Source organism: Urocitellus parryii, chromosome 4 (genome assembly GCF_045843805.1).
Source record: "Urocitellus parryii isolate mUroPar1 chromosome 4, mUroPar1.hap1, whole genome shotgun sequence".
NCBI classification, from domain to species: domain Eukaryota; kingdom Metazoa; phylum Chordata; class Mammalia; order Rodentia; family Sciuridae; genus Urocitellus; species Urocitellus parryii.
This window is the reverse complement of record NC_135534.1, coordinates 51,340,167-51,363,612: the sequence shown is the minus strand read 5'-3', so window position 1 is coordinate 51,363,612 and position 23,446 is coordinate 51,340,167. Positions and strand designations below refer to the sequence as shown.

General features: G+C 49.8%; 1 protein-coding gene across 4 annotated transcripts in view; it reads left to right on the top strand.

Moving 5' to 3' along the window:
- The window catches only part of Mical2 (microtubule associated monooxygenase, calponin and LIM domain containing 2), a 206,680-nt gene that overhangs the window by 75,346 nt on the left and 107,888 nt on the right, over positions 1-23,446 (top strand). For all 4 annotated transcript variants that reach the window (XR_013343562.1, XR_013343561.1, XM_077798174.1 and 1 more), the window contains exons 4-13: positions 4,311-4,518; positions 6,803-6,919; positions 8,357-8,458; positions 11,172-11,327; positions 14,624-14,724; positions 19,125-19,382; positions 20,382-20,497; positions 21,307-21,433; positions 22,090-22,180; positions 23,210-23,357. Coding sequence is in view for 2 of the 4 variants with exons in the window: in XM_077798174.1 (XP_077654300.1) it covers positions 4,311-4,518; positions 6,803-6,919; positions 8,357-8,458; positions 11,172-11,327; positions 14,624-14,724; positions 19,125-19,382; positions 20,382-20,497; positions 21,307-21,433; positions 22,090-22,180; positions 23,210-23,357 (1,424 nt within the window). In the remaining 2 variants the exon portion in view is untranslated. The remainder of the gene's footprint in view (positions 1-4,310; positions 4,519-6,802; positions 6,920-8,356; positions 8,459-11,171; positions 11,328-14,623; positions 14,725-19,124; positions 19,383-20,381; positions 20,498-21,306; positions 21,434-22,089; positions 22,181-23,209; positions 23,358-23,446) is intronic.

Sequence of the window (23,446 nt, the reverse complement as noted above, 5' to 3'; positions counted from 1 at the left end):
CCAGGCCCCTCTGAAGTGGAGCAAGAGTCCTGTGTGAGCTGTGGCCTCTGCAGCCCTTGTGACCTAACTAGGCGAGATGCCCATCATCTCCATCCCACCCCTTGATAAATAAAGAGCTGGTGTTTGTCTCTCCTCTTCACTAACATGGAGGCCTAAACTCTGCTGAGCTTATCTATACAATGGATTTCCTGCTGGTGTTGGATCCTCCCCTAGTCCCAGTGAGTAATAATTTATATCGCCTGAGCACACAGACATGCTGACGTCCATGATGCTGGTGGCCTTGGCAGACCCCGATTCCCTCAGTCTGGGTGGGAATCTACAGACATTAACCCCAGCTGAGCTGACCCACACAGAACATCCCAGTTAGTGAGAGGGAGCAAGAATGGAGAGTCCTGAGAGGTTCTGCAAAGTGCAGGCACCCACCAGCCATGCATTGAGGCCTCCTGTGCACCAGGCTGGGTGCTGGGTGTTCAGAAATGCAGACACACAGAGTGGAGGAGCATTCCAACCCGCTCCGGATCAGACTTGGGTAATTCCGACCCAGAGCTTAGTTCTGGGGCAGCAGTCAGAACAGAGTTGGCGGAGTGTTGAGGAGGGGTAGATAGTACAGGGCGCTCGAGGAAAGCTTCAGTTCTGAGTTAATGGAAAGCTTTCCTTTCCTGGAAGTTGGTCCTCAGCACTGAGGGCCTGGAGGTGTCGGGAAAGGGAAGTGCCCTTTGGGTTGAGTTAGCAACACCCTGTGCTTCTGTAGTCATTTTGGGCCGTCAGCCGGGGTACTCCAAGGAGGCCCTCTTCTCGGCTGCTCCTCTGCCCAGGCATGTCGGTATTCAGCCTCTTGTCAGAATACCAAGGCCCTGTGCTGGTCATAGCAAGCATGTTTGAAGGGAAACTGGCCTGGCTCCTGCCAACAACCCCTCTTCCTGACCTTGATAACATCTGGGTGGAATTTTTTTTCCCTTTATATAGTTAGGCCCATTGGTATTTGCTTTGACTTTGGATCACGGAATGATTGGCATCTCTGAAATTTCAGGCCCAAAATGTGTGCTGGAGCCTAGAACTGTGGGAAAGCTGGACTTTTGCTAATGGGATTTCGGGTGTGTCCAGGTGGAGCAGAAACAGTGCACTGGTAACTGTTTCCCCACAAAATGCAGAGAGCAGCCCCAGCTGGCGGGGAGGGGTCTTCTGCCAGGGGGCAGTGATGGGTCAGGCCTGGTGGGAGGAAGCCTGCGGTGGAGTTGGAGGAGGCCTCCTCCCCTTCCTGCCCTTCCTCACCCCACATCCTTCATCACCCTCCCTCCACGTTCCTGGCCCTGGAGTGACCAAACTTGCAAACAGGAAAAGATGTACTAACTGCAAAGAAATGCAATGGGTCCAGACTTAACCCCAAAGCAAACCTCACAAGTGTGGGGTTTGGAGCATGCTTTAAAATGACCGTCATTGTCTGGCTATGTGCAGCGAGGAGCTGCCTGGGGTGTGAGATCAGGATGGAGCTGGGCTTGGGGAGTGGGTCCTCTCCAGGTGCCTCCAACTGGAGAGGAAGCCCGTGCCCCACACACCGGCTCACTCCCTGACTTCTCTGGGGTCTCTGGGGTGAGTCCTAGCTAATCGGGTGACTTCATTTCCTCTTGTTGGGTGTTCACAACTCTCTGGAAGGTTCCAACCAGTCAACCACACTGATTGTGGTGTGGGAGCTTCTGACATGCTTGATTGCACTTTCCCTTCGGGACCTTGGCGGCCCAGCTGAGTGATAGCTGGAGAGTGGAGGATTGTGTTTTTTTGAGATAAGGTTTGTTCCTAAGCAGGAGGAAGTTTCCAGATGCCTCTGTGAAACTCTGAAGGCGTGAGGGTGGGTACGGGCCTTGCAGTTGCCCTTCTGGGCAGCCTCCAGCGCCAAGACCCCTTGCTCAAGAAGTGTCCCATGTTCCTCTGGTTTAGACACCTCTGGTGTACCAAAAAACCTGGTCTGGATGGAAGGACTTTAGCCCCATACAACTCTCCAGGTGGTCACATATCTTCCCTTCTGTCCTAACAGGCTTCTTCCCTGGAGAAGACCTCGTCATATTAACACACAGTGTCTTTTGAGGACCTAGTGTGGGATTTGCACAGAGCCCTATTTGCCATCTTTGCCCATGTGGCCCCGGTCCCCACAGGACCAAGGCCATACTCCTTCCCTTGGGATTTAAATCTTCAGTGTCTGGCTCCAGACTAACTCTCCTCTTTTTTTTTTTTATCTCCTTTCCTTCTCTCCTCCCACCCTGAATTTCTCTTTCTCTTAGAACAGTCTGTCCCTTGGCTGAAATGTTCCTATAATTATTATTCCTGGCAAGCTGGAAGCAGGACAGCATATGGGCTCTGGAATGAGACCACCCGGGTTCGAATCCTGGTGCTGTTCCCTTCAATCTGTGAAACCCTGGACCAGTCACCTAGCTGTGTTGTGCCTTGCTTTCCCCATCTGTGAAATGGGCCTAGTAATAGTTCCTTCCTGTGAGCAATAACAGGTCCTTAGAGTTGACATGAGGATGAAAGCTCAGGCACTTGAAATATCTGACACGTAGTAAGAATTCGACATATGGAGGCTGCAATGATTAATAAAAACTCTTAAAGAGCCTTCTCTGTGAAGTCATTTCCAAAAAAACTAGGCAGGATGAGCTTTTCCCTTTCTGGGCTCCCGGACTAACCCCATGAGGTTCCAGTTATTTATTTCCAAGTCTGAATTTACCTCTGGCCTGAGATTTCCTAGAATACAGGGACTAGATTTCAGCAATAGCAACATTTACATCAGTGTGTGCCGGGCTCTCTACCGTAGGCTTTTTTCTCATACAATTTTTTATCAAGACATAAACATTCACCCAATTAAACTATACAAGCCAGTGGTTTTCTTATATTCACAAAGTTGTGCAGACATTTTAAGAAGAAGCCCTGCATCCAGTAGCAGTCAGCCCTGGCAACCACAGATCTGCTCTCTGTCTCTGTGGATTTGCCTATTCTGGATATTTTGTATAAGTAGAAATATATAGTAAACACCCATTTGCCTCAAATTTCTTTTACTTAAGCCCAGTGTTTTGAGATTCATTATGCATTCAAACCTATTCCTTTTTAAAGCTGAATAATATTCTATTGTAAGGACACATCACATTTTGTAAATTCATCAACTAATGGACATTTGCATTGTTCCACTTTGGGGCTCTTGTGACTAATGCTGCCATGAACATCCATGCTCTGGTTTTCGTGTGGACATGTGTTTTCATTTCTCTTGGGTACATACATAGGGGTTGAATTGCCGGCCCACATGGTCACCCTAAATTTGACTCTTCACATCGGCATTTGCATTCCTTTCAGTGATGAATGAGGATTCAAATTTCTCCATTTCCTCACAAAAATACTTTATTCTCTTTTTTTATTATCGCCATCTTAGTATGGAGTATGAAGTGACATCTCATTGTGGCTTTGGTTCACATTCCCCTGGTGGCTAATGGTATTGGGCATCTTTTCATGTACTTACCAACCATTTGTACGTGTTCTTTGGAGAAATGTCTATCCAAATTCTTTGTCTCCTCTTTAATTAGGCTGTTTGTATTTTTGTTGTTGAATTGTAAAAATTCTTTGCATATTTTGGATACAAGTCTCTCATCAGACATATATAATTGACACATAGTTTCTCTCACCTGGAGGGATGTCTTTTCATTTTTTTGACAGTATCCTTAGAAGCACCAAAGTTTTAAATTTTGACAAAGTATCAATTTTTTCTTCTGTTGCTTGTGCCCTTGGTGTTATATCAAATAAACTATTGCTTAATTCGAGATCACAAAGATGTACTTTATACTTTTAAAAAGTTTCTTTTTTATAGTGAAAAATTGGGCTCCATTTGTGTACAGTAAATCAAAGAGCATTCTGCTGTCATGTATGACTGATTAGAACAAATTGAGAAAATAAAATAAAATAAAGTTATCTTATTGACGATAACCCCGAAAGGAAAAATGACTCTTTGCAGACCCACTTTACAGATAAGGAAACCCAAGGGCCAAATGCCAGATCTGGGATTTGAACTTGGTTTCAGTTTCACTCTAAACCTCATGCACATCTTGCTGTGCCTTCTCCCCAAGTCTCTGTACCTCTGCATCCCCAAAGGGCTTGTGCAGTGACTGGTGCACTGTCGGCCCACCAGTCATGTGCACTGGATGGAGGAATGGTCGGCCCTGGCCGGTGTGCACGTGCCTCGCAGGCTGGCTTAGGTGGGTTGGGGCTTGCTCCTCAGTTACACCACTGACGAGATGCAAGAAGTCACCCGGCAACTCTCCTCTACTCTGCAGTGTCTCATCGTTGGGGGAGGACCATGTGGCTTGCGCACTGCCATCGAGCTTGCCTACCTGGGAGCCAAAGTGGTCGTGGTGGAGAAGAGGGACACCTTCTCCCGGAACAATGTGCTGCACCTCTGGCCTTTCACCATCCACGACCTAAGGGGCCTGGGAGCCAAGAAGTTCTACGGGAAGTTCTGCGCCGGCTCCATCGACCACATCAGTGAGTAGAGACTGTGGGTGTTGCTCCAGGAAGGTCAAGATCCTCCCTGGGTTTGTCTCTGCATCTAGAAGGCCCAGATAGTTCCCTCTGGGAAATCACTGGAGGATCCATGCTTCCAACTGGTGTATTTGGTGAAGGCCTGCTTTTGACCCTAACACTCTGCTGGCACATAGTAGGTACTCAAGAAACGCTTTGTGTCCAGCATGTACAGTGAGAAAGAGGCAGCCACGGTCCCCAGATTTGGGACTCCAGAGCTGCCTTCCCTGACCCAGGGCTTTCTGTGGGGATGGGTGTGGGGAAGGGGAGCAGAGTTCGGGTGAGAATGACGAGAGGGAAATATCCGCCACACAGGGCGTGATCTGTTTGGACACAGGAGAGTTCACCAGCAGTGGCCTCAGAGTTTATTCCCTCTTTGGGATGTGAAAATTCCGAGAGTCCAGTGGAAAGAAATTTGGATTTGCCCAGAAAGCTGCAGCATCAGCGGTCAGGATGTTCTGCCCCACCCTTGGAAGAATGTGTGGTGTTGGTTACCCCCGTAGAGCAAGGACATTGAACACCACTTCTTATCAGGCCCTCCTGGGAAGCAGCACAGCCCAGGGCTTCCCAGCAGGGAGCCCCCTCCTGCCCTCACCCACAGGCTCTATCTCACCCCTAGACCTTGGAAAGAAGTGCCAGAAAGGCTCTGGGAATGAGAGTGAAACATTCAGAACCATTATTGTGGAGGGGAGCTCTGGTCCCTGTGAAGACTGGCAGGGGAAATTTATTGAGCATCTACTGTGTGCTGGAACCAGAGAGAGACCAGGAACCTTGGCCCTGGGAGGAGAGGCCAGGCCTCCCCTGAAGGAGTTTTGTGGCCAGAGGTGGCTGGGGCTTTTCCTAGCCCACCGACTGGCTTTTGTTCGGACCATCCCTGCTCTCTCCAGCCCCAGCTGAATCCTGTGCTTGGCCTTGCTCAGCAGTTCTTGGCAGGTCCTGTGTTGGCAACCTCCTCCACTTCCCACTGAGGTGGTTCCCACCCTCACCCCAGCCTCTTGCTCTTAGCAGATGGTCCCTCTCCTGCACTTTGGGGAAGAGCGGCCACTGATGCCACACCCTGCTCCAGCCCTTGTGCCTCCTCCTGCCTGCTCACCTGTTCCTTGCTTGCACCTGCAGTCAGAGGTAGACCTGGACATCTCCTCTCGGACCGCAACCCTGCCTTGGCTCCCTCCCCTCCTTTTACCTGCTCCTCCCACAGGCCTTCCTGCTCCTCATGTCTCACTGACCCTCCAGGCCTCTGTGTGTGCACCAGGACCATCTTTACCTCAGAATGTCCATTCTGGAAAGAGGAGGTGTGGGCTCTTGCACCCTTCATTCCCACCTTCCCCCATGATGGCCCGATCTCTCCCCACCACCCAAGTCTGCAGAAGCCTCCTGCCCCCAACTTCCCTGACCTTCTGTGAGACTTGATATTCTTGGTTCCACCTCTCTTAGCTTCCAGGACCCCAGCTCAGGCCCTGTTCTCCACCCCCCCACACAACCACGGTGCCCGCCTCCATTCTTCTTACCTGTATTGTCCCCACCTCCCATGCCGAGCCTGGCACCTGATGCATGGTAGATGCTCAGCAAATATTAAATGAGCTCAACCTGTGACATACAGAGAGGCCCGTGGAGAGTTTAGAACTGCTCACTATGTGGAAAAATACCTGGAGGGATGCCCATCTGTACAGAATGGCGGGAGTCAAAATAGGGAAATGAGGTTCTACTCATTGGGAGAATTTTGAGAGTAAACAGGAAGTGGAGAACCTGTTACTTACCCTTGTAAGAACCTTACTTACCCTTGGAGGGCAAAGAGCTTGGGCACAGCCTCCCCACAATGAGCCACTGGATCACTGTCCTCCCTGGTTGCTCTTCGCTCTCTGTGGGCTCCTCTTTCCATCTTTACCTTACCAAGCCCAGAGCCCAGCTCAGGAAGGAGGCAGGAGAGACGAAGCCCCCCTCCCTAAGGCGTCATCCAACGCTAGAGCAGGAACTTTGAATCCGACAGATCCAGGCCCACCTTCTAGTTCTGCTCCTGTGTGACCTCAAGCAAGTCACGTTAACCTTAGTTTCTCATAGATAAAAATGAGAATAATGATGGTACTAAAGGGCTGCTGTAAAACACAGAGTGTCTGTCGCCAAAATCAGTGCTCGGGGATGATCATGGTGGGTGTATTGCCACACCCTGATCCCTGAGCAGTGATTGTGCGGTGTTCTGCATACAGGAGGTACTAATGACGGTTCTTCTCCGCCTCTGTCTTCCTAACAGGTATTCGTCAACTGCAGCTCATCCTATTCAAGGTGGCCCTGATGCTGGGAGTTGAAATCCATGTGAACGTGGAGTTCGTGAAGGTTCTGGAGCCTCCTGAAGATCAGGAAAATCAAAGTACAGTGTAGTTTTCCTTTTCTGTCTCCAAGTCAGATATTGCAAACCAGAAGCTACACTTGCAGCTGTCAGAGGGTGCTTCTGTGAGAGTTATTTTTATTGAGAGCTGTCTGGCACACTTCCAGCCAAGGATAGTTTACCTTTTTTGACCATTGCTATTGCTCCTACCCTCCAGGGAGGAGGAGGGTAGGATTATTATTAAGCCATCAAACCTGTAATTTGGTGGCCTTGTCCTTAGGAGATGCTATTTTGACAAATTAAGTCCAGTCGATAGCAAGAAAGAAGACATAGATTTGGTGGTTGGTGAAGTTCATTCACATGCACTCCAAGTTATGCATGAGAGTTCACACGTAGGTGTGTGGATACACTTGTTGGACCCACAAGGTATTTCAAAATCTAGTACAGAAAGTGAGGCTTCTAGAACAACTATGAGATAAAGGTTCAATGTATTTCTCAGTCAATTTTCTTAGTTATACATGGACACAGCACCTTTTTTAAAAAATTTACTTTTGTGTGGTGCTGAGGATTGAACCCAGTGCTTCACACATTCTACTGCTCAGCCATACTCCAGCCGCCATCAATAATATTTTTAATCATATTGAGGTTTAACTTATAAGCCATTAAATTCACCCATATAGATATACCCTATTTAGTAACATTTCTCTTGCTCCTTTTAGTATGCTTATTTAAGTTCAGATCCCTTAGACTCACTGAGGTCAGAGAGGTTGTCCATGAAGCCTCTGTATCTTTCTTACTGTCAACATCTTCTACTGCCCAGGAGGGGCTAAGAGTTCTGAGCCAGGTGCTGTTGGAAACCTCCAGTTTCCTGCTTGGGGTATACCTCGTTTCTCCTTCCCTCTGCCCAGCATTTGTGAGAATTTAAGGGAGCCCTTTGTTGGCTTTTCTAGCGGGACACTATTTATTACCTGGCACTCAGGGACATGTGCTCCTGACCGGCATCTCTACTAGACACACAGGCTGTCCCTGAAAATGTTTTTTTTTCCAAGGCAGCGAACTCCACAACAGAACATTTTGAGCATGAAGTAGAAATGCAAATTGTTTTTGTTCTCATTCTTTTGGGTCCGTTGAGCATTAAGAAGGTACTGAGTAATGTGGGGGAATGTGAAGAGAACACAGCAGAATCTAGTGAGAAAAATGCTGTGCGCGGGGGACTAGTTTGGGAATCATTTGGGATAAACTTCCAGTGAAGGGCAGTGAAACTAGGCATGGAGCTGCGTTGCTGGTTTGCTTTGTCCCGGGCTGCACTGACACTAAAGCCAGCAGATGCCAAGTAGAACGTGACCGTGGGCTGCCTTGTCCCTTCCCCTGAAGGCTCTGCCTGGGCAGCACTGTCCATTTCTCATGGCCAACACACAGAGCTGTCACCACCTTCCTCCCACTGCTCCCTGTCGCTCATCTCCCCTTTGTGTCCTGCAGAAATTGGCTGGCGGGCAGAATTCCTGCCTGCAGACCACGCCCTGTCGGAGTTCGAGTTTGATGTCATCATTGGTGCTGATGGCCGCAGGAACACCCTGGAAGGTGAAGGCTCTTCCTCTTGGGATGGGAGTGGGGAGAGTGGGAGGGATTGGAGACAGTGGGTGAGATGGCAGGTGCCAAAGCTGGGGGAGCTTCTCAGAGGGCAGGTGTCCCATCCTGCCTGAGGTAGGTGGGCAGGGCTCCAAGAGGCCTGGAGTGAGAGGGCAACCATTTCATGCTCTCTGGACCTTGGTTTTCCCAGCTCTAAACTGAAGGTAGCAGAACCCATTCAGAGCACTGTGCTGAGGATTGGAGACTCACCTATTCGGCGATTCCCAGACTCACTGATATGTAAAAATGCTTCGTAAAGGTTAAGTGCTGTGGGAAAAATCAACTTGCATTTATTGAGCACCTCCTGATGTGCAAGCCAGGGTGCCGAGCACTTTAATCAGTACTTCATCTGGGACAAACACTTCATGCGTTTAATGGTGTTTGTTCACATTCAAGTGCTCTGCTAACGGAAGGAGGTAGAGAAAGAGTCTCCCCCTCCTCTTTCCACAACGCTTAAGCACACCCACTGCTGGGCAGTTAGATAAGGTCTGCCAAACCGTCACCGTACAAAACCGTGCTTCGCTGGGTCCTAGAGTTGGATGCACAGTGTGCTTTCCTGGGGTGAGATCCAGTTTGGGTGAGAGAGAAACCCTAATAGTAGGAGATGCAGCAGTCACGAACATCCCAGACCCCGAATCAATTAGGCCACTGGGTGTCCTGATTTATAGTAGCAGTACTGATTGAAAACCACAAGTCATAACGAATACGGCCCCCAGTGGCATCTCTTGGACTAGGGACAACACTGCTTTTTGAGCTTGCCCCCCTTGAGGGCCACAAGTTGCCAATGTCTGACGGGGAAGGCACCCCCTGAGCACAGGACACATATTTCAGGATGTCTAGTCCTTCTGGCTCCGGCCCTTCCCGGGGTGTTCTTGACCACCACCGCCACCTTCTGATGTCTCTTCTGTTCCCTCACAATCACTACCCAATATCTGACAGGACATCTTAGGCAATTCTAGCTCCCAATTCTGGATGTGGTACTCTGGATTTCTTATGTTTCCTGTAACTTTGACAAAGGTCTAATGAGGAACAACTTGAAGGAGAGGTTCCAAGTAGAAACCCAAGGTTTCGGTCAGAGGAATTTTGGGCAGAGGGTTGGGCACCAGCATGAGGCCGGAGTACATGGTGAGAGGATGTGCAGGGAATTCCCAAAGTGATGCTGGGGCAGGTCTGTGTCTGTGTGACTAGGGTCTTAGTCTGTTTTCTGGTGCTATTATAGAATATACGAGTCTGGGAAATTTATTAAACATAGAGGTTTATTTAGCTCATGATTCTGGAAGCTGAAAGACCAAGAGCCTGGCACCAGAGTCTGGCAAGGGCTCTCATGCCACATCCTAACATGATAGGGGGCATCCCATGACAAGACAGAACCAGCTGACCAAGAGAGCTCCCAGGATGGCCTGTCAACGCACGAATTCATGCACAAATGAATCCAATCTTGAGGGCAGAGCCTTTTGACACAATCGCTTCCCTAAGGCCCCTCTCCAGCTACCGTGACATATAAATGGGGGGATTCAGCTTCCAACACAGGAATGCAGGGGACACATTCAAACCATAGCTACTGGGCCCTGGAATCAAGCAGGTGAGCAGCATGTCTGGGGTGGGAGTGGGAGGATTCAGGACCACAGGAAAACTAGACAGAAAAGGAAGAGGAAGAGAAGGTTCCACTGAGCTGTGACCACCTGCTGTGATCCTGCATCACTGCCTTTCAACACAAGTTTTCCTATAAACCATTGAAAACCAAGACCCCTAAGGATGTAGTCCTACACAGTCAATGTAATATACATTTCAAGAGAGCTACAAGAGTGAATGTTGAATGGCCTCTGCCTAAAGAAATAATGAAGGTTTGAGGAGATGAGCTAATTACCCTGATTTGATTATTGCTTATTACGTACATGTATCAAGTATCACATTGTATGCCATAAGCAAGCACAATTATTTTGTGTCAATTTAAACAAAAAAATAAAAATTTAAGAACAGCCATAAGGAATTAGAGTACTAAATTAATTTGTGTTCATAATATATTTATTAGATGTGTACTAAGTGCCTGTCACTGGGAATTAGTATATTAGTCTCCCAGGGATGCTCTAAGGAAGTACCACAAACTGAGTGCTATTGTGGCCTAGTTCTGGAGGCTGGAAGTCCACAACCAAGTTGCCCTCAGGGTTAATTCCTTTTGAGGGCTGGGGGAAGAATGGTTCCCCTGCCCCTCTCCTGGCTGCTGGTGTGTGCTGCAGTCTTGGTATCCCTTGGGGTTATGATCTGTATCTTCACAGGATGGTCTGTCTCCCCCTGGGCACCTGTGTGTCCTTCTTTCCCCTGTCTATGAGAATGTCAATCATATTGGGGTAGGGGGCTCCTCTGTAGAAGGGTGAGCTCTGGGACTAGTTACCTGCTGGAGAAGATCACTTGGGCCATTGCCAATCCTAACTAATCAGGGTGTTGGTTTAGGGAAGGACAGAGTCCCACTGACTTTGCAAGCCTCTCATGACATGTTGTTTCCTCTTGGGAGCAAACCTGTCATCTCTGCGGGCTCCTGTCCTCCAGAGGCCTAGAGGCCTGGTTTCGCTGGTCCGTGGGCACTGAGGAAGACTTTCTCCGTGATGGTTTTCAGTGTTCGTGCCCAACCCAGAAGACTGACTCTGCTGTCTGCTTCCCCTCCCAGGGTTCAGGAGAAAGGAGTTCCGGGGGAAGCTGGCTATTGCCATCACTGCCAACTTCATAAACAGAAACAGCACAGCAGAGGCCAAGGTCGAAGAGATCAGCGGCGTGGCCTTCATCTTCAACCAGAAATTTTTTCAGGACCTGAAAGAAGAAACAGGTGAGACCTTCACCTCTGTCTCAACCAGCTCTTGTCCATATTTTCTAGGGTATCTAGAGGGGCACGGTGGCTTCACGGGCTCCTGGGACTGGGAGACTCCTACTGAGAGGGTGAAAGCAGAGATTTCTCCTTATGGAGTGGGCAGTGTTCCTTCAAGGGGTTCTTGATGGAGCATTCTGGATGTTTTACCTGAAAATGGATAACAAAGCACTAACTCTGTCGACATTTACCGAGTGCCTGCAGTGTGCCAGTGCTCAGTATTGTGGAGCAAGGTCAAAGTTGGCATGATCCTCCCCCACCACGACATAGCTCCCTGACCATCAAGGATCCACATAAAGTGCCCTAATGCAAGATGGTCAGCGCTGCACCCGGGCCAGTGTGAGACTCAGGGGTGCTCTGGGAGCCAGGAACCTGCAGGTAGTACCTGAATAAGCACACGTGCTGCACGCCAGCTGCCACACTCCAAGGGATGTCCAGGGATGCCACTCACTGGCAGCATTTGACATCCAGCCACGGGCCTGGAGAACAGAGGCGCTGATTCACTCACTCAGTGGCTGCTACTTGCCAGATACTGCTTTGGGGCCTGAGTTAGACCAATGAAGGAGACCAAATCCCTCCCTCCCAGGACCTGTATTCATGCTATGGAGAGAGATAATCAATAAACAGATAAAGTGACAGGTCGGGCAGCTGTAAGGATGGCGGAGAAAACAAAGTGAGGGGAAAGCAAGGGATGAACCACCTGTTACCAATTAAATAAATTCTAGATTTTTTCTTTTTTGGGGGGGAGGTAAGTACTAGGGATTGAACCCAGGGATGCTTAGCCACTGAGCCACATCCCCAGTCATTCATATATATATATTTTCAGACAGGGACTTGCTAAATTACTTAGGCCTCAGCCTAAGTTGCTGAGGCTGGTTTTGAACTTGCAGTCCTCCTGCCTCAGCCTCCTGAGTCGCTGAGGTTACAGGTGTGTGCTACCACACCCGGCTTTCTTTCTTTCTTTCTTTTTAGAGAGAGAGAGAGAGAGAGAGAGAGAGAGAGAGAGAGAGAGAGAGAGAGAATTTTTAATATTTATTTATTTTCTTTAGCTTTCAGCAGACACAACACCTTTGTTTGTATGTGGTGCTGAGGATCGAACCCAGCACTGCGTGCATGCCAGGCAAGCACACTACCGCTTGAGCCACATCTTGCTTTTTTTTTAAGTTGACTAACAATGTGTATTTTCCCTTCAAAAGGCAGTGTGATAACAATGTTAAATACTATCTTCTGCTGGAGGTAAACCATGTGCTTTTTGACCCCCGGGACAGCACCTTCACTACTTTTCTGCTTTTCTCACTCAGCGTCACATTTAAGATATTGCCCATATTTCTCATTCAATGTCACATTTTCAACATAGTCCTCCTGACGGTCAGTTTTGGGGGCAGTGGAACATCTCACCAAGGAGGTGTCACTGCTTTTAAGCCCCACATTGGCAAACCATGGCTGGCCGCATGTTTTTATATTGTCTTTGAGCAAAGAATGATTTTGTATTTTGAAAGTTGCTAAAGAAAAAAATCACAAGTATAATATTTTTTGATTCATGAAAATTACATGAAATTTAAGTTTTGATGTCCCTAAGTAAAAGTTGGTGACAACACAACCATGCCTGTTCCATGAGTTCTTACAACAGGGACCATATGGATCACACAGTCAAAAATGTTTACCATCGGGCCCTTTGAAAAATATTTGCTGACCTCTAATTTAAACCTTTCACGATTTACTGTTACAGATAAGACTCTTTCTGTTGAATCTATCTTTAAACTTATTTTCTAGGAATGAGATTAATTTTGGAACCAGACTGCCTCTTGCTGTTCACAGTGAAATGCATCCAGTGACCCTTTGAGTTTCCCCACCGTTGCATAACTTTATTGAGTTTTAATATTTCCTTCCAGCATTTGCATCCTTTTGGATTATTTAAAAATTCTCCAACACTTCCTTTCCCTCAAAGCCAAGAAAACAGATATTTAAACCACCAAGTAATAAATTCTGACGGGACATTGAATGTTTCAATGTGCTTCCTTTAAACTTTGCTGAGGTTGTCGCCTTGGGCCGTTGTTTCACAAAGTGCCCTCACACAGTGACAGCGACATTTCCTCTGGTTCTCTTGGGGGTCCTCTGCATTCATGGCTGTTCCCTACTCCTTTGTAGTAAAGGTCCCTGCAGTTGCCCAGCCCAACTCCCTTGTGTGGCATGCTGATGGGTCTCCAGGTGTCTGTTCCTTCCTCTACCTTCAAATAAACTAGTGCAGCGGTTCTCCCACTCAAGTATGCATCAGAATCACCCCGACAGCTTGTTAAAACCCTGGGTGCTGGCCCCATCCCCAGAGTTTCTGATGCAGTAGGTCTTGGATAAGCTGCTGATAAGCTGTGTTTTTAGGGACCACACTTTGAGAACAACTGACTAAGCTCTCATTTCTCAGTGTGGTTTTTGCAGAAATCCAAAGTGCAAAATAAATATACACCAGGCCTCTAATCTGAGTTTTTCCTACTGCCGCACCTGGGTTTTCACTTACAAGGAGGGAAATAGTAGAAGTATCCCTTAGTGTAGCCTGAGGAGAATTTCCACAGCTCTGGCCACATGGAGCGCAGTGGATAGTGCTCAGAGCCATACCGGCTCGGATTCAAATCCTGGCTATGTTGCTGTTTAGCTTCCATGGCCAGGTCCAGCAGTTTCTGTAACATCTTACTCAGCTCCACCCTAGAAATACTGGCTCACAACCCCGTGCACATTGTGAATTAAACAACAACAACAACAATGTCTTTCTGTGATTATAAATGCTAGCTGTAAAACTCAGGTAACTTTGATTCTCTCTCATCTTCTCAGCCTTCTCAGTCTTAAACTCAGTCTTGCATGAAGATTCTGCAGATAAATAATGAGCCCTGCCATAAATTGATGTGAACATACTTTATATCCAGAGATACAAAAAAATTGTGCTCTATATGTGTAATAAGGATTGTAATCCATTCCACTGTGTCGTGTATTTAAAAAAAATAATAAAATCAATTAAAAAAATACACCTGCACAGGGTAAAGGCCATCCTTGGTGGCCATGGCAAATTAAGGATGGGTGTCAGTAGAAACCAACCCTGAGATCTCTTAAGTCTAGGATATTGGACTTATAGCCTTAGAATGGTATGAAAATAAATTTTCTTGTTTACATAAAAAATAATAATGAGACCCGTAATGAGGCAAAACACAGTTCCCGGCACTCAGCCGGCTTTGGGGAAGTAACCTGGGTCTGAACACTTCTCTTTTCAGGGATCGATCTTGAGAACATTGTTTACTACAAGGACAGCACCCACTATTTTGTCATGACTGCCAAGAAGCAGAGTCTGCTGGACAAAGGTGTCATCATTAATGTATGTACCTTGGCTCATTTCTCACCTGCCTTTCCCTTTGTGACCTGGGCTGGCAGCACCAGCAGGTGTGGGAGAAGACACTCTCCTGCCAGGAACTGAGCACAGGGAGGAGACAGAAGGGGCCTCCCACTTCCCCCATTCCTCGCCCTTCTCATGGCGTGAGTGCTGGGTAAAGGAGCCACGCCCAGACCTGGAGAGAGGCTTCTGCAGAGCTGTGTGCTGGTGTTAGTGTGGATCAGCCAAGTCTTCACTGGAAGGTCACATGGAGACAGATGGGGGCTGATTGTCCTGGTAGAACACAGAGATGCTTTCACTTGAAAGTTTCATGCTGTGTCCCCTTGTTGTGGAATGGGGGAAAGCTCACTATTTGCCACATACTAACTCATAATCAACTGTTCATTTTTCATTTTCTGAAACTCAGTCATCCTGTCTACAAAATAGGAATGATTTCTATCGGAAAGGGTTCTTGAGTGGAGTGTGTGTGTGTTTCAATGTATACATTCATACATGTACACATACGTACGCACACACGGAGCACCTAGCTTGTGATGGGTTTGCAGATTCTCTCCATAACTTCTCAGTCTTGTTTGGACACCCACTCTTTTGTCCTGCTGGCTTCCTGGCTTCTGCTTTGTGGCTTTGCATCTTCAAGTAACAAGGTTGGAGGGAAGAGGCACATGGAGTGGTGGGCCCTAGACTGGTAGCTCCTCTGGTCAGGTTTCAGCCCTCCCAGAGCCCCTGTTCTCACCTGCACCACCACCACTGCATGCTCAAGATAAGCATCGTGCAGCCCCAGGTCAGCCTGCTCCCCGATGCTGGCCTATAGCCCAAGCAGCATGGTGACTATTCATTGCTGCTTGTCAGAGAAGAATGTGCCTCTCTTCTCGCCAGCCTGTGCTGGCAGCCGGCCGGGTGGCATTTGTAACCCAGCCCTCCCCTGGGTCTCCTCCACATTGGCTCAGGTCTTTGCTGAGAGCATGGGTTATGGATGGAGGCTGCAAATAGGGGCTGCCGGGTGAGGCTGGCTGAGCACACCCTCAGAGGTGCAAGTGCTGGGCTTCAAAGCTGGTGTCCATTGCCCAGAGGTCATTCTAGGGAGGCAGCATAACCCCCTTCTGCTGCCCTACAGCTGGCCCTCCTGAGGTTGACACTGAGTCTGGCACTGGCTGTCAGAAGCAGTTCAGGGCAGGGCCAGCGTGTGGGGTGCAGGTGCAGTAGGCACCTTTGCCGGAGTGTGACTGGGGTATTGTATTTCACTGTCCAAGTGCTCCACACTCCTGGGATGCTAAGGTCACCTTCAGGTCATCCCAGGGCATTTGTCCAGGCAATGACACCTTGCTCAAGGTGGCTGGATTCCTTGGCAGTCATCGCAGCCCTTCCATGTTCCCATCTTGGGCTCTGTTTCATGGTGCAGGTCCCAGAGTATGATCTGCTATGCTTGCACGGTGGCTTTGGAGAGCTGGGAGTGGATCCCAGGCCTGCGATGACCTCTCCAAGTCCTCTCCTCCCCCCGAGGACTCCTCAACCTCCTGAGATGGTGCCAAGGGCCTCAAGGACCTCAAGGGCCACAAGGGCCACAGCACAAACTCACATCTAGAAATCGGAGGCCATAGGCTGGACATAGGAGAACAGGACTCTGCTTGGGATTAGGAGCTCTGGCCTGAGTTTCCAGTGTCCGGCCAACTCTGCAGCGTGTGTGTGGCCCACCTACCCAGCCACTTACATTGGCATTCTTCTCTTGCCCCCAGAAAAGGGCCAAGTCCTCCTCATTATCCTCTCCCTGTGTAGGTCAGCGTCGTCCTACAGGTGCCCCAGGTGCTGCATAAGTCTGTTGAATGACTGACTGCCCTCTGGACAAGAGCTCTCCCTTACCTGGGTCCCTGTCTATTCCAGCTGATCCCTGGGCTTCCCTTTATGGTTCCTAAAGGGAGAGTAAAATTTCTCCTCTAGGAACCCTGCCTCTGGGCTCCCAGCTGTGTTGAGCTTTCTCTTACCCCAAGGAGTACATCCATCCCAGAGCCTCCCCAGGCCCCTTTTCCCTGGCCCATGCCCACTCAGGCTGTGATCACCTCAGGCAATTCTCACTACAGTGTGGCACGGGTCCCCATCTGGGCTGTCTCTGTGCTGCACCCTGTCTCCTGTGAAGGGTTGGGTGGGCCTTGCCCACCTTCTCTTCCATCCAGCTCAGCAATGGGGCAACTCTGCTTCCTATTGGATCCCTCACCCTTCACTCATTTTTGTGGCTTCCCTCCCCCACTGTCCCATCTCTCTAATTTAGCATCCAGTCTCCCTTCAGTCTTTCCTACAGGCCATGGAAAATCAGGCCCAAATGTGTCCTCCTGCCCCACTTTTACCGTATTTTAGAACAACCACCCCAGGCCTGCCCACTTCATCTAAAATCCTGCCTTTCTGCCCTGATTTTCCTATTGTCCTTGTTCTTACCTCCTTTTGAGGGTTCTGCCTCCAACTCCCTTGCCCAGGACTCCTCTCAGCAGCACCAGGCATTGGGGGCTCTGACCCAGATCCAAGCCCAGGTCTGCGCCCTCTGTCACGTCCCCACATTCCTGCTTGGGGTCTGCACCAGGCAGTATCTTCACTGTAGTGTGGCACCACGTGTAGCTCATGGTCCCCCTGAGGAGGCCCGGGCATGTTCTGAGGGGAGGTGTGTGCGCGCCCCTCCGTGCCTTCTTCCTGCATCTCATCACCACTCCTTCCAGGGAGGCCAGTGAGCATGGGACCAGGAATAGGTGTCAAAAAAAAACCCCAACTAACTGCAACTCCATCTCAACACCAGAACCGACAAAGGACTCTCGGACCAGTGCTAGAAGCAATTGGGGAATGGTGGTGTGGGTGTGGAAATATTAGAAGTTCTCCAACAAGGTGTTTGAAATGATGGCTCTTCTGAAAACGGAAACAGGAGGTCACTGTGGGTGCAGGTGAGGCTGAGCCTCTTGGGACCTGCAAAAGCTTGTGCCAGCACCTTGGGGGGGGTAGAGGTTGTACCTCACCACATGCCACTTTTCGTGTCCCCATGAATTACTGGGGACAGGCATTCCCATTCATTTCCATCCACTTCCCACATACCTGGAGATTTCACATACTTAGTCTCATTCAGTCTTCATGTGGCTCCGTGTGGTAGATTTCATTACTCACATTTTAGAATGAGAAAACAGAGGCTCAGCACCAAGTTAAACAACTTGCCCAATATAGTTAATGAACACAGAGGTGAAATCTGACCCATTGCCCTTGCTGACTGCAAAGCCTGTGTCCATCCCATGGGCCAGTTCTTCACCCTATGAGGCATATATGATTTTTTTTTCTTTTTCCTTTTTTTTCCAGGGTGGGGGTGGGTACTCAGGTTTGAACCCAGGGGCACTTAACCATTGAGCCATACCTCTAGAGCTTTTTTATATTTTACTTAGAGGGTCTCACTGAGTTGCTTAGGGCCTCACTAAGTTGCTGAGGCTGGCTTTGAACTTGTAATCCTCCTGCCTTAGCCTCCCAAGCCACTGGGATTACAGGTGTGTTCCACCATGCCTGGCCATGTTTTCTGTGTCATCTTTGGAACGTGGCCTTTTAGTTTGCCACCTGATGAGCAGATCAGTCTCTGGGTCTGGTCTACACTGCTTTCTTCCTTCTCTGACGTCCTATGGTGCACCACCAGGATGGTTGGACCTCCTCGTCCTCTAAGCTCACAGCGCTCCACCCCACGCAGGGAAAGTAGAATAATGAACACCCTAAGAACAAAGCCAAGCCATGAGCATCCCTCAGCCTCTCAGGAAAGGAGTATCTGATTCTGGAAAGAAAGTTTGAGTGTTATGCTGAGCACCCCACCCCACCCCCCTGACTTTTTGACTACTCAGTGCAACGTATCTGGATCACATTAGCTTAGCGGAGTCCACTATTAAATCACACTTACTGACTTGCTCCTTTGTCTTTTAATTGTGTTAGAAGTTATCACAAGAACCAGTCATGAGGAATGTGTTTCTTATTTGCTGTAAGACCATTATCAAGTACACTGCTCATTACAACTCTCGGTGCTTGCTGTCAAAATTCCTACGTGAGACAGAGCTTTTAGAATTTAGTGCCAGGAAAAAATGACCTCCCCCGAGGAATAGCTATGCTTCCTTCTTTCTGATAAGGAAAGCCCTGTAACATATCACATTTCCCTTTTGCCTTGGATGCCAGGAAGCTCCAAGCCAAATTCGATGCTTAATCACAACCGTGTTAACCCTCACAGCTGGCTGATTGGCTTCCTCCCTATTCCCTCGGCGCTGGTTGTCTATTTCTGTTTTGATTAGCCTCACTGTGTAGGCCCAGGCCAAGTCCTTTTGCCTAGAGAGGATGTGACTCCTACCCTGCAGAGGGGCAGGCTGCTGCACTGTTCTGGTCTTCCCTAGGACTACATCGACACAGAGATGCTGCTGTGTGCCGAGAACGTGAACCAGGAAAACCTGCTCTCCTACGCCAGGGAAGCTGCAGACTTTGCCACCAACTACCAGCTGCCGTCCTTAGACTTTGCCATGAACCACTATGGGCAGCCCGATGTGGCCATGTTCGACTTCACCTCCATGTACGCATCCGAGAACGCAGCCCTGGTGCGTGAACGTCAGTCGCACCAGCTGCTGGTGGCCCTCGTGGGTGACAGCTTGCTCGAGGTAATGCTTGTGTGTAGAGCCTCTCATTCCTGCAAAGAGACAGATCCCTGCATTTAACTCCAGCTGGCAGCATCAGCTGTCACACAGCTCTGGGAAGGACAGGCTCAGCCAGTGTCAGGACTCTGCCAGGGCCACCTGGCCCCAGGCCTGCCCTTTCACTGAATCCCAAAGAACCCTCCTGCCTGCATGTGGGTGGGAGCACTTTCTCTCCCATCTCCAGATTTTTTTTTTTTTTTGGTTCTGGGAATTAAACCCAAGGGCACTAACCAAGAGCCACATCCCCAGCCCTTTTATATTTTATTTAGACACAGGGTCTCACTAAGTTGCTTAGAGCCTCACTAAATTGCTGAGGCTGGCCTTGAACTCATGATCCTCCTGCCTCAGCCTCCCAAGCTGCTGGGATTAAAGGCATGCGCCACCACGCCCAGGTAGGCCGACTTCTTTGTTGAAGTACAAAATTAGGCAGCCTGGTCTGGACCGTTGGGCTGTCCTCAGAGCATGTGTACCCTGAGCCAGGCAAAGACTCCTCACTCATGTGAGTAGCCCTTTGTGACCTTTCAATGTGGAGATCTTTTAGGGTGTAAGAGAAGCCTGGGAGCCCCAGTGTGGTTTCCCAGTCATGACTTCCCTGCTCAAACCTGCCAGTATTGGAATCCTTAGCTTGAATGGATGTTTTCAGAAGGGATCTTCCTCCATCAGCCCCTGAGTTTTGTCCACACTGTTTCCAGAGTGACCATGATCAGACTCCCTGTATACGTGCAGCTCTTCCATGACGTGTCCTTCTCTCCTAGCCCTTGAGCAGTTTTGCTGGCTCATGTCCTAGCACCCTTTGCAGTTGAGTTTGCGCTACAGCTCTCTATAATTAGGGTGGCCTTGTACAGTCAGCAGGGCTGCTGCTCTGTCCCTCACTGTCCCACCATTGCCTTTCTCAGGCTGACAGTGGGATGGAAGCTGGCAGTCGTGAGAATCAACCGGAATCTTGCATGTGTTCTCTTGCAGCCATTTTGGCCCATGGGCACAGGCTGCGCCCGTGGCTTCCTGGCAGCCTTTGACACAGCATGGATGGTGAAGAGCTGGGACCAGGGCACCCCTCCCCTGGAGCTGCTGGCAGAAAGGTGAGGTTTAGAGCAGAACTCCTAGCAGGTGGGTCAGGGGGTCAGAGGATCGGGCAGGAGACAGAGCAAGATTGGCTGTACCTGGGAACTCCGTCTCGTGCTCATTTGTCTTCCCATGTGTGGCCTGATTTAACCATCAAGGTCCCCAAGGACACTTTATCCATCATCATCTCCCTCCTTCAGTGACTTTTCCTGGTGGCCAAGGTCTTAGGTCCTGGATGCCGAAGAAAAATCTTCATCTAGGGCAACCATAAACTTGGGGCTCCCTGACGTTGCTCATTCACCCAACACCCAGAGAGGTTTACTTAAAGGGCATCTTCCAGAACAGTGTTGGGGTTCTCTGACCTCCCTCTCCCACGGCTGAGATATTGGGCTTCCTCCCAGACCCTGGTGCTGGCCACGTGGCTGTGACAGCTGGTGAACTGGAAAAGGCAGGGCTGGCAGGAAGACAGGCTGCTGATGGTCTTGGGTGTGGAAGTCTGTGGCCTTGGGGAACAGGCCACCGCAGGCAGCAGGGCTAAGTGGTGGTCACAGCTAAACCACAGGTTGCTGTGCTTCCAGCCCTGAGTCCCAACTTTCTCAGGGAGGAGGCCAGCATTCCTGCCACCCACACATCCCTTCCTCTTGGCCCCTTTGGCCCTCCTATGTGGCAGATCTCAAAACTGGGAGTGCCAGGCATTTCAGGGAAGAGTTACACATTCTCATCTGGAAGCCCTGGGATAGGGGGATGGGAGAGGTGGGAGAAGGTGGGGACAAGTGCCTGACGGGGCCAGAGTGATCCCTGACCTCTGGGTTCTGCCTCTCTTCAGAGAAAGTCTGTACCGGCTATTACCTCAAACCACCCCAGAGAACATCAACAAGAACTTTGAGCAGTACACATTGGACCCAGGGACGCGGTACCCAAACCTCAACTCCCACTGTGTCAGGCCCCATCAGGTAAGTCCATTCCTGGGCCCCGTCTGGGTCAGATTGGGGAAGGGAGGAGAGGGTCTCATAAAAATCTTAGCACATTCCTGGGACTGAGGCCAATAAGGCCTCTTGGCCCAAGGGTGGAACCAGTTCTTCTCCCCGGGAGACACAGGAGAGCAATATAGACAGCATTTTTTTCAAACCCACAGAAGAGAACTGGAAAAATGTACCGTGTGTATGCAGATTTATTCATGTATGTGCATATATTTGCATGTGTTAATTTGTCACTGTGCACATGTAATACTGATCATGATTTTCTCAGATAATCTACCAGGCCAAATATCTTCTCTTCCTCACCACCCGGGATTCTGGAGTCCACTGTTCCCCCATTGATTTAGATCCACACAACCCCCAACCTCTTCAATCAATAGGACTAAGAGTGGTGTGGATTTTTAAAATTAGCCAATTAGCCATGTTCACCTACCCCCCACCATTTGGGGGATAACGGAGGTCCCTGTCTAGGACTCAGGTGGCCTGGGTTCCCCTGCTAAAAGTCCTGCCATTCAACAATGGAGGGAAGCAAGGATGGGCAGGAAGTGAGCAGGGCTGGGCTGTGTGCAGAGGCCCCCAGATGGGGACTTGGGGGAGATGGTGGGCAAGCATGCAGCCTCTTTTGCTCATAGGTGAAGCATCTGTACATCACCAAGGAGCTGGACAGCTACCCTCTCAAGAGAGCGGACTCAGTGAGGAGGTCCATCAGCCTCTCCAGGCGGGGTAAGCAGCCCTGACCAGGTCACCAGGATGGGCTTTGGGGGGAGGAGGAGACCTGCTCAGTGTCTATGGTGACAAACTGTGCCTCTGTCACCTGTGCTTGTGAGACCTTGGGCAGCTTCTTCATCAGGTTGACCAAGAGCAGGAGGGCAGGACCATTGGAGAGTTAGGGTTCATGGGCGTGGAACCCTTAGCACAGGAAGATGGCCTGGGGGATCATTTCACAGGTCTTATTTTTCTTCCCTCATTTCCAACGTGGGGTCTTATCTCCCTAAGTGTCAAGCGTTTCGTAGTTCTGATCTTCCTGGGCCTGACACAGTGCAGGAGTGGGTGCTTAATGCCAGGGGAAGGGTGATTCAGTGAGGAGCTTCCCCAGCATCCAGCTTCCTCAGGTCCCTCCTGCCTAGAGACACTCGGCGGCCTCTGCCTTGCTGCCTCTCCTTCACTAGGCAAACCCAGCCCTCCACAGACCCCGCGCCCTGCTGCCAATAGACTGTTGACTCTAATAAACTCTTTTACTGTTCCACAAACACAGCAGGGTTTTCCAGGTTCTTTGCCATGACAGGGTCCCTTTTTCTTAAAATGACTTCTTCTGTCCGATGAATTCCTAGACATTCTCCAGGACCCAGCTCAAATGCATATCCCTGGACCCTTTCTTTGCAGAGTTCTCCTTGCTGGGCCACCACGGGGCCCACCCCCTCACATGTTCCCACACCCCCACGCATCTCCCTCTATTGTAGCACCACGGCATCATCCCCTAGAAGATGACCGTGTTGTTGACACGATCTGCATTCCAGCCGCCAGTCTGGGACCTGGCAACAGTGGGCCTTAGGGACTCTACTGGGGAACAACTTCCTGTCCCAGGATCCTGCCCTCCAGCTATCCTCTTGATCAGGCCCCCAGGCAGCAGCCCACGGGGAATTGCACCCATGTCCAGCCCCTTCCCTTTCTGCAGCTCTTCCTGCTTCTCAGCCCTAGTGCAAGCTCCTGAGGTCACCCCAGGTCTCACTGCCTGTGCTCCCCTCCCTGCAGAGTCAGACATCCGGCCCAGCAAGCTCTTAACCTGGTGCCAGCAGCAAACCGAGGGTTACCGGCACGTCAGTGTCACCAACCTGACCACGTCCTGGCGCAGTGGCCTGGCCCTGTGTGCCATCATCCACCGATTCCGGCCAGATCTGATGTGAGTCTGGGGCCCATGCTGGACCATGGAGAGGAGGGACACTAAGGTGGCTTGGCTGAATGCAGACACCCCACACCTGGATCAATAGT